This window comes from Amborella trichopoda, chromosome 5, assembly GCF_054954075.1.
Source record: "Amborella trichopoda isolate Santa Cruz 75 chromosome 5, AtrichopodaSantaCruz75HAP2 v2.0, whole genome shotgun sequence".
In the NCBI taxonomy this organism is placed as follows: Eukaryota; Viridiplantae; Streptophyta; class Magnoliopsida; order Amborellales; family Amborellaceae; genus Amborella; species Amborella trichopoda.
The window spans coordinates 37,643,418-37,662,354 of NC_142340.1; the positions used below are offsets into that span (position 1 = coordinate 37,643,418).

The 18,937-nt window shown below is 31.9% G+C and overlaps 1 protein-coding gene across 2 annotated transcripts; it reads right to left on the reverse strand.

The window, feature by feature from the left end:
- Positions 1-3,167: 3,167 nt before the first annotated feature.
- On the reverse strand, positions 3,168-10,914 carry LOC18428394 (2-alkenal reductase (NADP(+)-dependent)). Of its 2 annotated transcripts, XM_020663760.2 has the most exons (5): positions 10,635-10,914; positions 9,097-9,274; positions 5,330-5,496; positions 5,044-5,126; positions 3,168-3,723 (listed from the first exon to the last, which is right to left on the reverse strand). In XM_020663760.2, the coding sequence occupies exons 1-5, from the start codon at positions 10,845-10,847 to the stop codon at positions 3,345-3,347; spliced, it is 1,020 nt and encodes a 339-aa protein (XP_020519419.1). In that variant the 5' UTR covers positions 10,848-10,914; the 3' UTR covers positions 3,168-3,344. The 2 variants fall into 2 exon arrangements, with proteins under 2 accessions (XP_020519419.1, XP_088722656.1); XM_088866530.1 differs by lacking the exon at positions 5,044-5,126 and having other exon boundaries at positions 3,586-3,723.
- Positions 10,915-18,937: the final 8,023 nt, after the last annotated feature.

Genomic DNA, 18,937 nt, shown 5'->3' on the forward strand with positions numbered 1-18,937 from the left:
AGAAACAAACCGGCTCAGCCAGTTCCCAATCCGAATCCATCAGTTACAATCTGAATCACCGTTTCTCCAAACATTGCTTAATCGTGAGTGCAATACTAGATCATACATTGCACATATCGTCTTCTCACATAAATATCCCATGAACTTGGTGATTGTTTTCTCCAACTGAAAGGCTCATGTAAGATAACCTGCATTAACCTTAAAAAGCTACAAAGCCCACAACCACTCTTTCATATCAACTACTCAAACAAACCGAGCAAAGAAGGTTTTACATGTGATCTCACCCACATTAAGCGTATGTGGTGTTCTCAGCCATCCGATCTGAATAAAGTTTCTCAGATGTTAATTCTACAGCTTAGAATTGTTTTATGTTTAATTTTTTCTCTATAAAATTATTTTGCAATTGAATTTGGGGCATGCATACATCGAACATGGTAAACTAATAAGAAAATATTTCTGCCAATGAAAATTTACCAAAATACCCATGAAATTTGCAGGCGCTTCTTGGTTATTTATTTTCATTAGAAATATTTTTTTTTTATTTTTGCTAGATACGCCCAATAAGAAGAGGAGATGTCTCAAATTTCATTTAAAATTATGTTTTCAGAAAAATATTAATTAAACAGTTTTTTAGCATGAAATTATGATATGAGCGATTCCAGACATCCATTCCAATCTAACAACTGAGAAGTAGCATGTATACTTTATAAGTATACGTAAGTGGGGTCACATTTCAAAGCTTTCCTCTGAGAATATCGGAGTAACAATTATATTATATCATAGATTAAGAAAATGTCTATCATATAAGAACTTCATATGGCATGAATATATGGTACATGAAAGCAAGAAAGAGAGAGAGTATTTCGCAAATGAGTGAAATTTCTTGGAGTTCCACAACTCACTTCACCAAGGGGAAGATGAATTGTTCCACTCCAAACTGTATGAAGAGAACTACATGATTTCATGAGATCAACTTGGTAAAGATCTATTGAGAGATACAGATACTTCACAATAACATCTCCTGACCCTTTTCTAGTCTCTCTCGAGAATGGGAGTCTTGATTCAAATTCAGATTCTCATGGCATGCCATTAATATATTCTTCAAGCTAACATACCTGTTGCCAACTTCCATGTATGTTACAGCCTTGAATTATTAATGCTAATCAGAAAAAAGCTATGCGAGAGAGAGATTTCATGCAACTGTTCCGTAGTTGTATGACTTTAAGAAATCATGTTAGAGCTATTTGTTTAACCTCCATTTTTAAACACGCATTCTTTTCATTTTAATGAACAATAATAAAATAGTAAAATTTGAAAACCCACTTTAGAAAGTATTTTCTTAGTCCAATCAATATAGGCCATATATTTTAGTGAGATGCTAAGATATTGGTCTTAGAAAGATTTTTTTTCTTTCAAAATTTTTGAGATAGCTTTATTATAACTAGATTACAATGTTAATTTTAAAAAAAATGATTTTGAATTCATAAAGACCTACATATTGAAATTCACCAGAGGATGGTCTAGATTCATTGTTGGAGGAGACTCAGTTTGGCCATATAATTAAATTTTTGAAATTGATTATTGGGATGATGAGAGTGTGTTCATAACTTGAGGTCATATAACTACCACAAGCACGATTTTCTAGAAGAGTGAGTCATTATAGTACAATGACACAGTGATATAAAATCATTCCCCAAATTTTTTTCTTATGAAATATATTTTTGTTGAAAAATATTTTCTGTAAAATGAGTTTCTGTTGTTTGAATCGATTGGAAGAAACATTTCTCATAAAAAAATTCTTGTATTAGATTTGCCTTTTAAAACATATTTATTAGGGGGAAATTTATCCTATTTTCTTAATCATATTCCATTGTCATTTCTTTTATTTATTTTTATTGTTCCACTCTTCATTACAAAAGATTGAATAAAAACATCAACCACTTATGAAGAAGAGATACCATTTTTTTAAGTGCTCAATTATTGTTACCTCACTAAAAAGTAACTAACACTCAAATTGCTCATATATCTCAAAGTTATTCCTATCATATCATCATGCCCAATCTAGTCTAATACAAAGGGTATGAGTCCCCAAACACAGGCAATAGAAATCTCAAAATTTACATTATCATCTTTCACTCAAAGATACTAGTTATAACCCCTGAAACACTTATCAAGATCTTGTTCTCAAATTTGACAAACATTGCTAAAATTTGGCTTAAACAAGATTACCCAATGCTTTTGAGCATAAGGAGTACAAAAAAAAAAGATGAGTACGAAAAGAAGGCCATCATGCATGCAAGAAAAATAAAATTTTGATTGTACCAAGGTTTGATTGTTGAAAATCCTTGGTTCTTGATTCATCGTGACACGATATCAATGCCTCAATTTAGCATTCTAGCTTTTGTCTCTTAAGTAATCATACGTTTGAATAGAGTTAACGTTGTGTTTTATCTGGACATGTGCGACAATTAGAACATTATTTTATTGAAGTAGGGCTCACCTCAAAAACTCAAACTCATAGGAAAGAGTTGCTTTAATGTTAAAAAATTCTCAAATTGATCATCTCAATATTAAGATGTATGAGTATGAAAAAATAAAAAGATTTGATGAACACATTATGCAAACCTTCTGTTTATCAATCTTCTCAATTTGCACTATTTTTTGAGTTTTTAAATTCATGATCAGGGAAGATAATAGATTTTCATGCTATCGCCATGTTTTCCGACTCCAAAACTATGCTAAAAAGTGGCCCGTGGGAAAAAGGGAGGATTTCCAAAAGCTCTCTATTCTCTCTTCCCATACAACAAAACAACGTGCTGCAGTTGTAATGATATACCATGAGGTTTCTATGAGTCAGCTGACTCCTATGTACACCTGCGTCCCCTCTCTAAAAGTCATTTTAAATATAGTTTTTTTATCCAATGTTTTAGGGATTCATGGTCCTTGAATAATTTTTTAGAAATTATAATGTGGCCTTTTATGGGGATTTTTTTTGCAGCGTCCATATGATATTTTTGTTCGGGGTACTTTACACAACGTTCATCATAAAGATGGACGTTTGTGGGACAGCGGCTGACTCATGAAAAACTTTTCCAATAACATAACATCATGAGGTTTTTAAATCAGAGCAAAAAAAACCGTAAATTTCTTTTAGGAGAAGAATTTTAAACCATGCATCCAAACTAACCCTAATTCCCCTAATTCCTGCATAGTGCCGAAGCAATGGACAAAATAAAGACTGGGATATCATCACAATATTCATTAAGTTGTAAATTAAAAGCAAACACTACAATAAACACAACGGCCTTAGGCAAAGTATGAGCCAATATTCTACTTGTTCACCTTCAATGATGAATCACTTGGACAAGTTTTCTTCCTGTATTGTCTCCATGGAAGAGCCCCACAAAAGCTGCAGGCACGCTCTCGAGGCCCTGAGAGATGTCCTCGACGGCATGAATTTCGCCTCGATGCAAATAATCGACGGTGGCCTTCAAGAATTCCTTGTAGATGTGAACGTAATCGACTACAAGGAAACCTTGAATTGTTATGCGCTTGTCGATTGTGTCAACTGTGTCAAATGTTCCAGTCCTGATAGAGTTAGTGTAGTCTGAAATGGCACCACAGATGCCAATGCGACCAAAACAGTTCATGTTGGCCACAGCTGCCTCTAACATCTCTCCTCCAACATTGTCAAAGTATATGTCAATTCCATCAGGGAAATGCCTGTAAATAAACTCATTAAGTGAAGCTGAAAATCTTCAAGTGGAAGACTCTAAAGAAAATAATTAAGAGGAAATTAGAATCCCCATGTGGGAAGAACATTGCTTAGAAACATGCCTCAGGCCAGGTACTCGGCCCAAGCCCAATCTCGGACTCGCCCAAGTATTGCAAAAAACCCTTGAAAATTTGAAAAAAGAAAAGTAGAGAAAAAGCTAAACTAAATGTATTAAAAGTACCAAAGGCAACCTTAAAAAGTCCCAAAAAGCTTAAAATGGTATAAGAAAATGGATTTAAAGAAAATGATTTATAGGTCGGGGGATAATTTAAAAAATAAAAATAAAAAAAATTATAAGAGTAGGGATTATGGCAAAAAAGCTCACCAATCCTTGCCAAAAATCCAAAATGTATATAAAAACTTCATACCACAAGCCCATAGTTTCCCTATTTTTTAGAATTTTTTATGTACCCCAAATTGTACATACAACTCGGAACAAATTGGCCTCACCCATAAAATGTAAACTGGTTGAAAGGATAAAAGCTACATGCAAAATGTTTCCACACGGGAATTCTTGATGAAAAACCAAGTTCAATCACTTGTTAAATCTGGCACTTCAAATTTTTTTTTACCATAAGGATTATTAAAGATCATAATTTTAGTTTTTTTTTCAATTAATTGGGGTCAGCTACATGAATAATGGATCTCCATTTTGCTCTATTAAATATCATATTCTTAGTGAGACTGTAAATCCTTATAGCTCTCAAGATATCTATGAATAATTCTTAATTAAATTTTTTTATAATAAAAAAAGTTTATATAAAGTTGCAACCTTAAAATTTAGAATTACATAAGCAATTAAAAAACCCATAAAAAAAAAATTGTTTTAATGTTGAAAAAACCACTAATTGATCATCTCTTACATTAAGATGTATGAATATATATATAAAAAGTTTTTTTTATAATTGCATTTTTTTTAGTAACTTTTTTAAAACCAAACTCATGGACTGAACCGATCTAGATGGTGGACCAACCAGTTTAGATCCTGTTCAGCATAGAGAAATTTCATAGAAATTGAAACGTACTAAAAAATTAAACTGGTGGGAACCGGGCCAGTCTTGGGCTTTTATGAATCAGGCGAGGACCCCAAATGTTCCAATTCGAACCACACAATCTCATCCGCTTTAGAAACACTGACTTGGAATAAATGTCCCTCTGGTTTCATCCTAAAATTTCAATATCTTGTTGTCCAAAATCATTCAGAAAGAAGAACATTCTAGCCCCTTCATGAAAATGGCTAATAATATCCTATAACAAAAGAGATGCACCTTTTTAGTGCTGCTTTTAGATCAGGCTCATCCCTGTAATTGAATGCATCATCAAAACCTATCTTATCTTTCAACATATCAACCTGCATCTCCAAAACATCATAATAATCTCATAAAATTGTATGAACCCACGATGTTTATTTTCTTAACCCAGAAGATATTCCTAACAAACCCAGAAACTGCTTGTGTTTTCTGGAGATTGAATAGAACCCTAACAATGCCTCTGGCCCCAAATCTGAACCCTACTAAACGCGAGAATTATCACAGAAAAATAATTGAACGAAACCTTTTTCTTGCTTCCGACACAACCAACAGTGTAGCAACCTGCAAGTTTTGCATATTGCCCAACTAGGCTTCCCACCGATCCTGCGGCCGCAGAAACAAATACACGATCACCTTTCTTTGGTTTACATACATGGTGAAAGCCAACGTATGCAGTAAACCCACTAAGCCCTGCATTAAAACAGTGTATAGTTGAGATTTATCTTCGGCCAATTTCAACATTTTCTCATAATAGATGATACTCATGACTCGAGATATTAACCAGTTTCAAAAGTTACAGTTAGTGTGTAGAGGCTGAGGTGAGTTATCCGGTGAGTTTACAAGACTGAGGCGAGTCACGCTTGGGGCAAAACAAATCCCTAAAAACTACGAAAAAAATAAGAAAAATTTGAAACTTACAAAATTTTATAAAAGTAAAATAAAACAAAAATGAACTTTAAAGAGCTAGAATAAGGTTAAAAAGTAGAGAAAAAATTGATTTTAAAAAAAATTGATTCACAGTTTGGGGCATTTAAAAAAAATCAAAAAGGGAAAATATAAAATGGAGATTATAGCAAAAATAAATCACCAATCTTTTGAGAAAAAACATTTTAATCATATACAAAAAAAAAAATTTATAAAGCCGTCCCACATTTTTTACAATACTTTTGGAATTCTTTTGAATCTGTTTTAAATCCCAGAATTGTACAGACAAAAACTAGAAACCAAAACAATCTTCAAAATCAGTTTAAGATTTAATAAAAAACATCTGTTTGGCAACAACAATCTTCAAACCAGTTTCAAATAATCTCTAATTTCTATATAGTAAAAGTTTACTGGGTAGAAAATAAAAGTACCACCCCAAAACTAGAAAATAGAACACAAGAGGTAATCCAAGATCTACAAAAAAAAATAAAAGAATTTAAGATTTAATAAAAAACTAAAAAGTTAGGCGGATTATACTTTGTCTAAAGAAAAGCGTATAATAGTTCCCTGCCCATACCCTTTTGTTCCTGCCCTTTTTCACCTCTAGTTAGACCATTTCACCACCCATTCCTTCCCTTTTTCATCTCTCTCTCCACCGCCCATCCCTTTTCCTACCCGTACCACTTAGGCCCTTTTCGCCTTTTGTCGATGTCCTCCCATTAACTTTCAGCCACCCTTTCCCTACCCGTACTCTCTTCAATATATAGGTTAACACCTAAGATAGATTATCATCTCTTTTATGGGTTGGATCATAGTTATCGAGAGCGGAAGCGGCTTCAGTTTAGGGAGCTGGAGCATCGAATCGATGGCTGCCCGAAGCTCCGGAGTTCGGGGAGTGAATTCCGGTGAGGGTAGAAATTATGGATCGAAGTCCCGTTTGAACATGAAGCGAGATCTCGATATATTGGGATCGTGATCGCTATTTAACAGGAGCGTATTTCATGTATGTACGGAACGAGATCCCGTTTGATTAGAGAGTGAGATCCCATTTGAATAGGGATCAATATCTTGATACATTGGGATCGGGATCCCTATTTGATATGAGCGCATTATATGTAACATGGGATCGTGCTCCCATATCTATTAGAATAACGCTCCCATCGACAACAAGAATGAGATCCCATTTAATGTTGAGTCTCGCCCTTATCTAAACAATACAACGATCTTATTTGGCTAGGATCGAGCTCTATTCATTGTAGGATCGCGTTTCATACAATGGTGGTCGGTGCCTCCATCGCAGAACTCCACTTGTATGATGAGTTGTATTCTATTACACATGAATTCGTGCACCAACTAAGCATGGCAGCCCATTCCCCTACAAATATGATCTCAATTTGGTTAAATTTAAAAACTATTGTCCTATCTATCAATGACCCATGCAGCTAGATCCATGCACAACCAATCCTAGATGTTCATGAGTTAATTAAATCCCATTAATCTAGTATGAAATAAAGTCTTCTAATGCTACGAACGATTAATGTAAGTATTGTTCAAATTCGCATACATGACACGAAAATGAACTTTACGTTGGTATTTGTATACATGGAAATATATTGTCTAGGATTTGGGTGCCATTTGGATACAACCTAAGCATATATGGTTACTGTTAGGCTTAAATTCGGGGAAATACATCACTGCTATTTTTTGGTAGAAATAACTACATGAAAATTTTACTAAAAACATTAATTTTTATATTTAAATGCTATTTTTATTTAAGAAGTTTCTTTTAGAAAGTCATAAAATGGTAAAATAAATTTCAAAATTTCAAAAAAATTATTGTCATAGAAATAAAGGTAATTTTAAACATTTATATATATATATATATATATATATATATATATATATATATATATATATATATATCCAAATTTGGGAACTCATTTGAGAATTATATATTATTTTATAAAATCAAAGATATAGGAAAAGGTTTATATAAGGTTGCAACCATAAAATGTAAAACTAAGGATGAACCCCAAAAATCCATCGAAAAAAGTTGTTTTAATGTTTAAAAAGTCTCTAATTGATCATCTCGACATCAAGATGTAAGAGTGTATGAAAAATATAAAAAAAAATGAGTGCCAGAAATTGTGCATCTTGCAACATATTATCTATTCTGTCCATTTTAAGAATTTTCAAATGTTTATAGATCTAGATGATTTTAACCATTTTTGGAGTTTAAAGATATTTAATTAGTTATGAAAATAGAATTTAGATAATTTTAAAAAACATTTACACCAAAATTCCATATTATGATAAAATTTAGAGGTACACGTTAATTGGATTGTTTAAGATTGTAATTTGTAACCTTATAGAAACTACACCCTATACAAAATTAAGTCATTTTGTTTTTGGAATTACTATAGGCACAATTAAATGCCCATTTCAGGTATGAATCATCGACTACAATGAACAAATAAATAGACTTGGAGTTAACATCGGAGTTCCTAGGGGTCGCAATCCGGGATTTCATAAGTTGAGAAGCTTATACTTTCGGGATCGGGATCCACTTTCCTCGTGAGCGAGATCCATAGATTATAGGAATGGGGTCACAACCTTGTTAGGTTAGGATCTAGTTTCGAGAACGTTGGGATCACGATCTTAAAATTCTGGGAGCGGGGATCTAATTTATTCTGGAACCACATCTACAATGTTACGGAACGCGTTCCGTGAGACAATACGAGCGAGATCTGTGAAGTAGAGGGAGCGAAATCTGTTGTGTATGGGATTGAGATCCGTGCTTTAGCAGAGGCGAGATCCGTTGTGAATGGGAGTGAGATCCTTGACGTATCGGGAGCGAGCTCTGTTGTGAATAGGATCGAGAATCCCAAAAATTGGAGCGATATCCCAAAAAGATGGGAATGGGTTTCGAGCGAGATCCTGGCTCTAGAAACCCGGAGCGAGATTCTGGAGTGGGAGCGCCACCCTATGGGTTGGATATCCTGTCATGGGATTTGTTTGATGACCATAATATCTGGCTAATGAGGTTAACGCCTAAGATGGGTCTGGCCCACCAGGGGGCCTTGTGGTGGTCTTTTCATGCTCCCTATTGGGCAGTTGAAATATCTCTAGCCAGATCTATTTCTTTGGTGAGTCGTTTGAGCTGGATTCCTGCCCTTCATATTTCTCTTTATATTTATTAGGTCCCTTTCTCCTCTATCATGGCCGCTTCATCTCTAAAATAGGGAGTATAGCTTATATTCATCTATTTCTTCCTCTCTATTGTAACATTTGAGCTCTGCTTCTTTGTCTAATGAAATTTTATGGGAATATTTAAAAAAAAAATGTGAGATATTTTGACAGCATCACCTAAAATTCCAGCATGATGTGATAAGGGGAATTCTTTGGTCTCAATCTTTCGCATGGTTTCTCCTCCATGAATGACACTGTACTCCTGCCATCCAATGTGATCAGCAACCCAATCCCCCTTGTTGTAGTCTGCAATGTCTGATGCCACTACCTCGCCAACACCAGGTGCGTCAATTATCTATTGTATGCTCAAATAAACTAAGATTGTGAGTAATATAATAAGCAAAACTGATACAACGGATATGGCATGAGATTTTTATGTCCATAATTCTATATGATAAAACTATCAAAATAGTTAAAAAATTAATATTGGAAAAAGTATAATAATAAAAGTGTGCAGTTTGTATAGAGTTGAGGCTCTAAGAGCGCACCTTCAAATAGTGTCAAGAAATGTGGTTTCAATCAGTGTTGGGAAAATCGAACCGAAACGGTTAACCAGACATGACGCTAGAAGAGGTTCAACCGCTCTAACCGGTAAACCAGTCGACTTAACAGTGTAAGTCCGAGGCGGTCAAAAAAAAATCTAATAAAATATAAAAAGTATATTTTAAGCATGATTAAACAAAACGCATCCAAATGAAGTTTAAAATTAATGAAAAACTAGATTTTAAATAATCTATTTGTGCCCATAGGTACTTTGAAATTTTTCCATAAAAGATGGAAAAATGTAAAAATAAGTATTAATGGACAAAACAATTTCCAATATTTTCCAAAATGATAAACAACATCAGAAAATGCATTACAAACAAAATCCCTTATTTTTTTGGATTTTATATAATATTTTTTCAAATTTCTTTTAAAATACCTGGCCGTTTCACCGAAGCTGGTTGAAACTAGAACAGACCAGTGGCTCGTTCCGATTTAATTGGGCTAATCAGATGGTTAAAATTTGAACTGCCCGATTTTTCCTACACTGGTTTCAATACTGGAAATCTTTGTGATTGCGTTAAAATATATTTTCATCTCTAATAATAAAATTTAAAGCTTCAAAGATAGTGTAGATCGAGCAGATCTATAAAAATCTTGAAAATTGACTGTCCAAAAATGCATTAAAAGATGTACTATTTCCAAAACTTAAAATTTATTTTTTTCTCATGTCCATGCATCTTGATGTTGGATGATCAATTTGAAAATATTTGACATCAAAACAACTTCTTCCTGTAAAAGTTTTGAGGTGCGCTCTAATATGAGCTCTATATATACACTTTCCGTAATAAAACTCATTAGAAATCTATAGAAGTCCAAAAATATATATATAAAAAATGGGTTTTTGAAAATTTTGATTTATATCTTAAAATATTAGACAAATAAAAAAATTGGTGCATGTAACAAGAAAGTTGCCCAAATCATCTAAAAACCATATCAATCATAAATGAATATGAATACAGTTCTACATCATTAATTTCAGATTCTTTGACAAAAATTATGGCCTTTATTAATTTTAAACAGTTGAGAATAGCTGCCCAATCCTAGAGAGCGAGAGAGATTTCAGCATAATTCTAAGATGGCCAGAAAATTCATAAGGTTCCATGACTCGCCTGGCCGAGAGTGAGAAGTCTAGAAGAGCTGCACAATTTCATGCGATTGAGCTGGTAAGGATCGATAGAGAGATAGAGGTTCTTCACAATCACATCTCCTGAACCTTTTCGGGGCTCTAGAGAGAGAGCTGCTGTCTTGATTTCAAGGTCAGATTCACATGGCGCGCCATTGATGTACTTCTTTAAGCTCACATATCTATTGCCAACTTCCATGCTCAACAGAGATGATGCTTGCACCACTAATTACACTGTTGAGGTGAGTAGAGAAGCAAATAACAAAGATGCATTTGTTCATTTAATGGTGGCACTGATATGTGTTTTAGACAAGGCCACACTTTTTGGTGGGTCAGTCTACTCACCTACTACGATGTGGTCCCTTATCTATCAATGTCTATATCTAAGATGGATGCCAAAAAATGTTCTTAAGAGTTAAAAATGGATGGTGGAAAAAGGAATTCAAACAGCCAATGAGCAACGTACAAGCACGCGATTTAAAATCTGATGGACAAAAATGCTTATGACTTCTTTGTATTAAAAGTAATTGGTCTCTTCATATACTTCTCCCATGAATATACTTAAGGGCAGGTAAATTTGTTCTAACCAATTTTTTATTTTTATTTGAAATTATTTTAGCTATATCACTGATTCAGCAAATCTAATGTTGCCTGATTTGCCCGTTCTTGATCTGTAAATTAATTTCTGAAATTATAAAAAGGGTATGGTTTACGCACCTCTAATTTTTATCATAAATATAATTTTGAAAACTGTTTCATACGGCTAGATCGCATTTCTACAACATGCAGTCCAAGGTATAAAACATATATCTGAAAGATGGATACAAATAGGTAGTCTATCTAAAAACAATTGGAACTAAAAGTCCAAATGTTTTCTCGATAGAATTATTATTTCAAAATTTTTAAATTTATTTATTTATTCCATAATCACGATCTCCATGTTAGTGATTTTATGTCCTTAAAAATTAGGTCCAAATATCCATCTCAAAAATAGATCTTTAAGAGGTGACTCATTTCTATATGGACTCACCCTATCCATATAATTTTTGGTATAAAGAATTCTTATAATGGCATCTATTTTCGTCTCTAGTTATAGCATATTAAACTCTAAAAATGGTTCAAATCAAGTAGAACTATAAATATATGAAAATCTTGAAAATGGATGGTCTAAATATGTGTTGCAAGATTCACTCTTTCTTGTATCTGAAATATATTGTTTTTCATATTCATACATATCGATGTCGAGATGATCGATTAGAGCGTTTTCCAACATCAAAATAACATTTCATGAGTGATTTTTAAGGTGAACCTTAACTCTACATTTTAAGATTGCATAAAAAAATGTTCCATATTTTAGGACATTTTACAAAGGTGCCCAAATTTTCAGGTTATCTCATTTCTACTGTTTAAGAGTTTAACTTTCACACCACCCAAAATCGATGTACAAACCCAAAAGGAAAAAAGAGAACAAAAAAGAAGAAGAAAAAGAAGCATAATAAGTACTAGGCAAGCTTTCTATGCTTCTCCTACATCATAGGAGTTCTATCCTCCCCCTTATCCAACCGTCCATTCTGAATGGAGGGCTAAGATTGCACCAATCACATCATGTCTCTACACTATTTTATTTTTAATTTTTTTCTATAAACTATTTTGACACCAAATTTTGGATGTCTATTCTTCTATTAAACTTGCACTAGCAAAAAATATAAAAAAAATATTTTCAATAAAATAAAATGACCAAAATACCCCTGAAAGCTTTAAGGGGTAATTTGGTCATTATATTTTATCAAAAAAATATTTTTAATATTTTTTATAGGTGCACCGTAATGAAAAGATGGCATGCACCAAGTTTCTTAATCATACAATTTGTATAACAAAACTAAAAATAAAATACTTTGAGACATCGGATCTAAGATCAAATGGTGAGTGGCTCTCATGATCTAAATTGGACAGCTGGATGGTAGCGGGAGGATAGAACTTCTATGCTAAGGAAAGCATAGAAACCTTTCTCATAAGTACTTGGGTTGTTAAAAAAGAAATGTATACAAAAAGACTATTTACTTTTGATACAAAGAATTCACAATCATCATTGACTATTAGATTTGAAATCAAGTGGTTAAGGATGTGCCATTGTTTAGGCACAAAGTCCAAAATAAAATTTTTCAAATGTTGCGACACACTTTCATCCAAGATTTAAAAAAATGGATCTGTACTCGAATCGTCCACACCCATACCCGTGTCGGATCGGTGGATCAGTGGATTGGATCGGATCGGAAAATCAACCAAATCGACAAATTTTTTCCTAATGTTTTTGCAAACAATCACTATAAATCTCTAAAAATAGTGTTATTTAGTTTCTAAAAGAAATTAAGAGCAGTGCATTATGTATTTTCATTACTTTGTAGAAATATGTGAATACTGAGATGTTGTTTTCTTCTGGATGTCTATATAATTATTAATTATAATATAGTATTATATATTGCATTAAAATAATTTAAAAATATTAAAAAAAACTTCTATATTATAAGATTAAAAACAAAACTTGTCATATAAAGTGAAATTAGTATCACATCAAACATTTATTAATTCTTTTAACTCATCCAAAATTATCACAACCTAACTAACATTGAAATTGAAATTCTTAGTTTATATTTTATCATCAAACATTGAAATTGAAATTCTTAGTTTATATTTTATAATCATTTTACTATACAAATAAGAATAAAATTGAAAGTTTTCTTATAGTATCATTTAATTTAAAAAAAATCTAATTTACAACTATAATAAAATTATACATTATATAATTTATTATATAAATATATTAATAAATAATATATGAGATTTGGTTATCAATATAATTAGTATAATTATTAATTCTAATATTATATTAAATATGATTCAAAAAACAAGATGGCTCTTGTATATATATTTTAAATTGCTTGTATATTTTGTATACTAAACATAATTAGTTTAAAAAATACTTTAAATTGCTAGTATATTTTGTAAGTAATATTTGGGATGCTAGTATACTTTAAAAAACAAGCAGTGCTTATATATATATATATATATTTTTTTTTTTTCCTCCCAAAATATATTTTTCCTAAATTAGTCTTCTATTTGAGCAAGTAAGTATACAATGCTCTTGCTTAAATATTTGGGTTGGAGCGTTGGGCATTAGGTGCGGGCTCTCATCCTCTAACTTCTAGACCATTTTTTTTGGCTAAGTTCGATCCATACTGTGAAATTAGTCATCATATTAGGTAGTACTAGTAATATGCACGTGTGTTGCATGTGATATTTAGTATCAATCACTAAAATATATTTATCATTGAAAAAATTTCAATAAAACATGGTCTTAGAGAGAGAATTTAATGTATTTATCTTTACAATTGAATATTTTATTAAATAATAATAAATGTGATAGTAAATATTATTTTTAATATATTATTAATTAATACAAATCCATTTGACATACAATTAAAATAATAAAGATTATTTAAATAAATAATTTAAGTTATATAAATAAAAATAATAGAGAAATTTATGCAAAGTCTTACTAATGCTAATATCCAATATATTAGTTTGAGACATTGGATTCTATTAATATCTATATTTAATATATTAATCCATTAAAGCATACTTAAGAAGCATTAACTTTATTATAAACAAAAGAGTGATAATAATTTTTATATATTGATCAATACCTAATTTGAAGAATAAGAGAGGGGAGTCAAATTTAAAGAAAACGAGACTGCGAAATATAAGAAAAGAGTGAGTGAAGAAGAGATTTAGGGGTGAGAGTTGAGATTAATATATATTTCTTTCCTTAACCCTCATGTTTCTCACTAAAAATAAACATCAGAGATAATAACTTGAGTGAGAGGGAAAAATTATCATAACTAAAAATATGTACATTTTGTATTGGGGTAGGGGCTTTTTGTTGCGCATGTGAAATAATGACTTGAATGTACAAGAGATAAATTAAGCTCAATAAAAAATGCATGCTTATTAATGAGGGATGTGCATTTTCAATATATCGTCTTTTTTCTATTGCACTAACTTAAGAGGTATAAAATTTATTTAAAAAGCATGAATTGAAAAAATAATTCAGATATATTATTTGTCATAAAAAGAGACTAAATGCGACCAAAAGATTTTCAGTATTATTTTAAATAGAAGAATCAAGAGGGACATATTGCAAATGAAAAATAGTAAAAAAAAGTTAGAGGAGTTGGGATCATAAAATATCAGTTATGAATCATTTTTAATAATTCAAAATTCATAATTAAAAAATAAAAAATATTCAAGTATCTTAGAAAACAAAGAATCAAATTTTATATATGCTAAGTCACATTAAAAAAATATAGTGTTATCATTAAAAAACTAATCTAAAGATAGTCATAAAAACTTTTAAAACATAAAAATGATAGTTAAATTACGCAAAGGCCAAATTTCAGATAGAAACAAAATTATTAATTTATTTTATTTCTATTAATAATATTAATAATACTACATTATTATTATTATTTTATTTTTTAAAATAAAATAATAATAAAAAGAGTAAATTATTATTATTTTATTTTTATCTTATAAGTTAAAGCCCATTGATCTTGAGTACTAAAGAAAAAAGATTATTATTATTTTTTGCATTATTAAATGATACATCAACTTTGTTTCTACCTTAATTTTGCCTTTTAATTTTATTTCATAATAAAAAGTTCAAAAGAGGCAATAATACGCCTAGAAATTAGCAAGACAATGCTATTATTGTCATAAAAAACTAATGTAATGTTAAAATATTCATAAAAAACTAAAAATATAACATAATGTAGTTAAAATCATAAAGGTTGAAATTGAGATAGAAACAAAATTGATATAATCTAATGTAAGAATCAAGAAGGAAAAAAATTATTTTTTCCATTTACGTTTAAGATCTATGGGCTTTACCTTGTATAATAAAATAACTTATAAAATAAAAAGTAATTTATAAGAATTAAAATATTATTCCATAATAGAGACATAATACAACTGAAAAATAGCAAGAGAAAGCTAGAAGAGACAATAACATAAATAAATCCTTAGTTTTTTTAATCTAATTGAGTTTCACGGTCTGAGAGAGTGATCAAACCACTTATTTTCTATATGTAAAAAAATCATATTACAAATTTGAAAAACATATTAGTATTTTATTACCATAGTAAATTTTATAATAAAACATTAGAACCATTCAATAATCTAAATCCTTGGTTTTTGAATCTATTTGAGTCTGTGAGAGAGAGATCAAATCACTTATTTTCTATATGTAAAAATTCTTAATACAATTTGAAAAATATACTATTATTTTATTACTATGTTCAAGTTATAAAAAATTATAACTATTCAAGAATCTAATCTTTAGAAAAACCACACTTTCTATGCAACTTACCCCCAACCTAATTTTTTCTCTCACTTTTTTCTCCAAAACAAACTTTCTATGCAAATACCCCCTAGGGAAAAAGTTCATTTTTTTGAAACATAAATGCCCTTCCCGTACACAAAAATCATTTTGGACATATTTTTTGTTGACTTTTGGACCACAGTAGCACATTGCCAGAGCGCACCATTACATTGTCAAAGCGCACAAGTGCCGGACCACCCTTTGCAACTGCTGGACCGCCCTTTTGCCACGGCCACACCTCCCTTTGCAACTGCTGTATGCGCTTTGCAACTATCAGACTGCCCTTTTCAATTGCCGGACCACCTTTACACAGTATTGGAACCCTACTGCCAGACGGTACTTTACACAGTATCGGAGCCTTACTGTCGGACCAAACTTTACACAGTCTTGGAGCGCTATTGCCGGACTGCATTTACACGGTGCCGGAGCCCCCTATTTTGGACGGATAGAGGAGAGAGAGGTGTGGGTAAGGTAAATGTAAGGGAGGGTAGTTTAGTCATTTTTTTATTTTTTATATTTTGAGAAAAAAAGTAAAGGAAAAAGTTCGGTTAAGGATAAGTTGCATAGAAAGTATAGTTTTGGGGGTTTTTTGTAATTTTTCCTTTTTTTAATCAAAGTAAGTTTCATGACATGTGAGAGAGCGATCTAACCACTTATTTTCTATATGAAAAAAATTATATTACAATTTGAAAAATTTACGATAGAGGTAGAGACAAACATTGTACCTTCTACTTTTTTCTTAGGAAAAAATTTTCGAGCTAAAAAATATTTGTGAGAGATCAGTAAAGTGTACTTGAGAGAGAGATAAATACATTGTTTTCTCACAGGATAAGATAGGGTGTGATAGGCGCTTGGGCTGGGCGTGAGGGTTTATGGTGAGAGAGGATCGAAGAGATTTTCCCTTAAAAGATATTTTGGGAGTGACAGATTGAGAGAGAGATCAAAGGAAAAATTGATGACTGAAATATGAGAAATATTATAAGAGAAATTTAAGATGGGAGTTATCATATAGCAACATTAATTGCAATTAGTGCAACTTAGAAAAAATAAAAAAGAATAGCACATAAAAAAAAGGAGCTAACATAGTAGAGAGAGAAATAAAATGTTTCTTTATTATATGTCTTTCGTAGTTACTGTAAGATAGAAAATAGAGAGAGAGATAGAGAGAAACCGTTGAGAGAGAGACTTTTGAGAGGAAAAGATTTTAGGCAAATAAATGGGAGAGAGATTTTATGAAAGAAGGAGAGAGAGATAGAAAGGTAGAGAGGAACCCGTAGATGATATCAATAAGGGAGAGATGAGAGATTTTAGAAAATGGGAGAGATGTTTTAGGAAAGGAGACAAAGATAGCAATGGTAGAGAGGAAAACTGTATATGATATAAATAAGAGATAGATAAGAGAGAGAATTTAAGAAAGATGTAAGAGATTTAAGGAAAGGTGTCAGAGAGAGAAAGAGAAAATCATGTGTGTGTGTGGGGGGAGGGTGACTTATTATGAAGGAGGAAAGATGTGACATGTGGCAAGAAAGAAGTTTAAAAAAAGGTGTAAAAGGGAGAGAGAAGGGAAAAAATCATGTAGGTCAGGACATAGATTTATTAAAAAAGAAAAAAAATTGGACAGATGTCACAAAAATAGAAGAGGCAGAAGGCGAGTGAGAGTGAGAGAAGAGAAGACATAATGTAGGTAAAGAGAGAGATTTATTAACGAAGAGAAAAAATGAGACATGGCATAAAATTAAAAAGGTATCCCTCTCACTTAATATATGGTAGACATTTAGTGTTGCTTTAGATATGATCATTATCATTTATCCAACGATTTAAGTAGCAATTGTTTTTAATGATGCTGCTGGACACCTTAATGGTTTTTTCAAGATTTATCGTTTAATTTGCACATATAAAAGGCATGGGAGAATTGTCTCGTATCAACAATTTTAGGGAGACTTCAAGTGTATAAAATGCTTGAGGCCGACATCTTTAATTACTTATGGCTGAGCTAGACGAATAATTTTACTTTGAAAAAAGATTTGAATGTACCCTTTCAAAAATTTTAAAAAAATTTACTGCAGCGCCACGGTGATTCAAAAAGATATACTAGAGCGCCATGGTGATATATCAGGCTAAGAGCGCCACGATGACGTATCCGGTTATTTCCCACGGTGACATATCCGGTTATTTCTTAAGACTTATAAGACAAAATAGTTATTTCTTAAGACTCGAATCTCAAATCTCTCTCTCTTTGATGATGACATCATCACACTGTCTCTCTTCTTGATAATGACATCATCACACCGATTCTGTACAGTGGAATCATCAAATCTCGAATATTTATCTATGATGATATCATCACACTGATTCGGGACTCGAATCTCGAATCTCTCCTATGATGACATCATCACAAAGAGAACATCATCACAATCTCTAAAATCGCTTATGATGACATCATCATAATCTCTCTTTATGATGACATCGTCACACAGATTCTGCTAAGTCGAATAGCTGAATCTTGAATCTTTCTCTTACGGTCAAATTCTCTTTATGATGACATCATCACACCGATTCTGCACAGAAGGATGACATCAACACATCGATTCTGCACAGAAGGATGACATTAACACATCGATTCTGCATAGTAGAATTGCTGAATCTCGAATCTTTCTCTTACGGCCAAATTCTCTTTATGATGACATCAACACACCGACTATGCATAGTATAATCGCTGAATCTAGAATCTTTCTCTTAAGGTCAAATTCGGAACGGTCCAGCCGAGGACGGTCTAGCCGCTCTTTATGATGACATCATCACACCAAATTCTCTTTATGATGACATCATCACGTCGATTCTGCACAGTAGAA

Excerpts from the sequence above, each read along its gene's own strand:
- LOC18428394 (XM_020663760.2), bottom strand. The coding sequence starts at position 10,847 with ATGGAAGTTGGCAATAGATATGTGAGCTTAAAGAAGTACATCAATGGC. Across the intron at positions 5,497-9,096 it reads ACATCATGCTGGAATTTTAG|GGCTTAGTGGGTTTACTGCA; the intron begins GTGATGCTGTCA and ends GTTTTAATGCAG. Across the intron at positions 3,724-5,043 it reads CTAAAAGCAGCACTAAAAAG|GCATTTCCCTGATGGAATTG; the intron begins GTGCATCTCTTT and ends GTTTATTTACAG.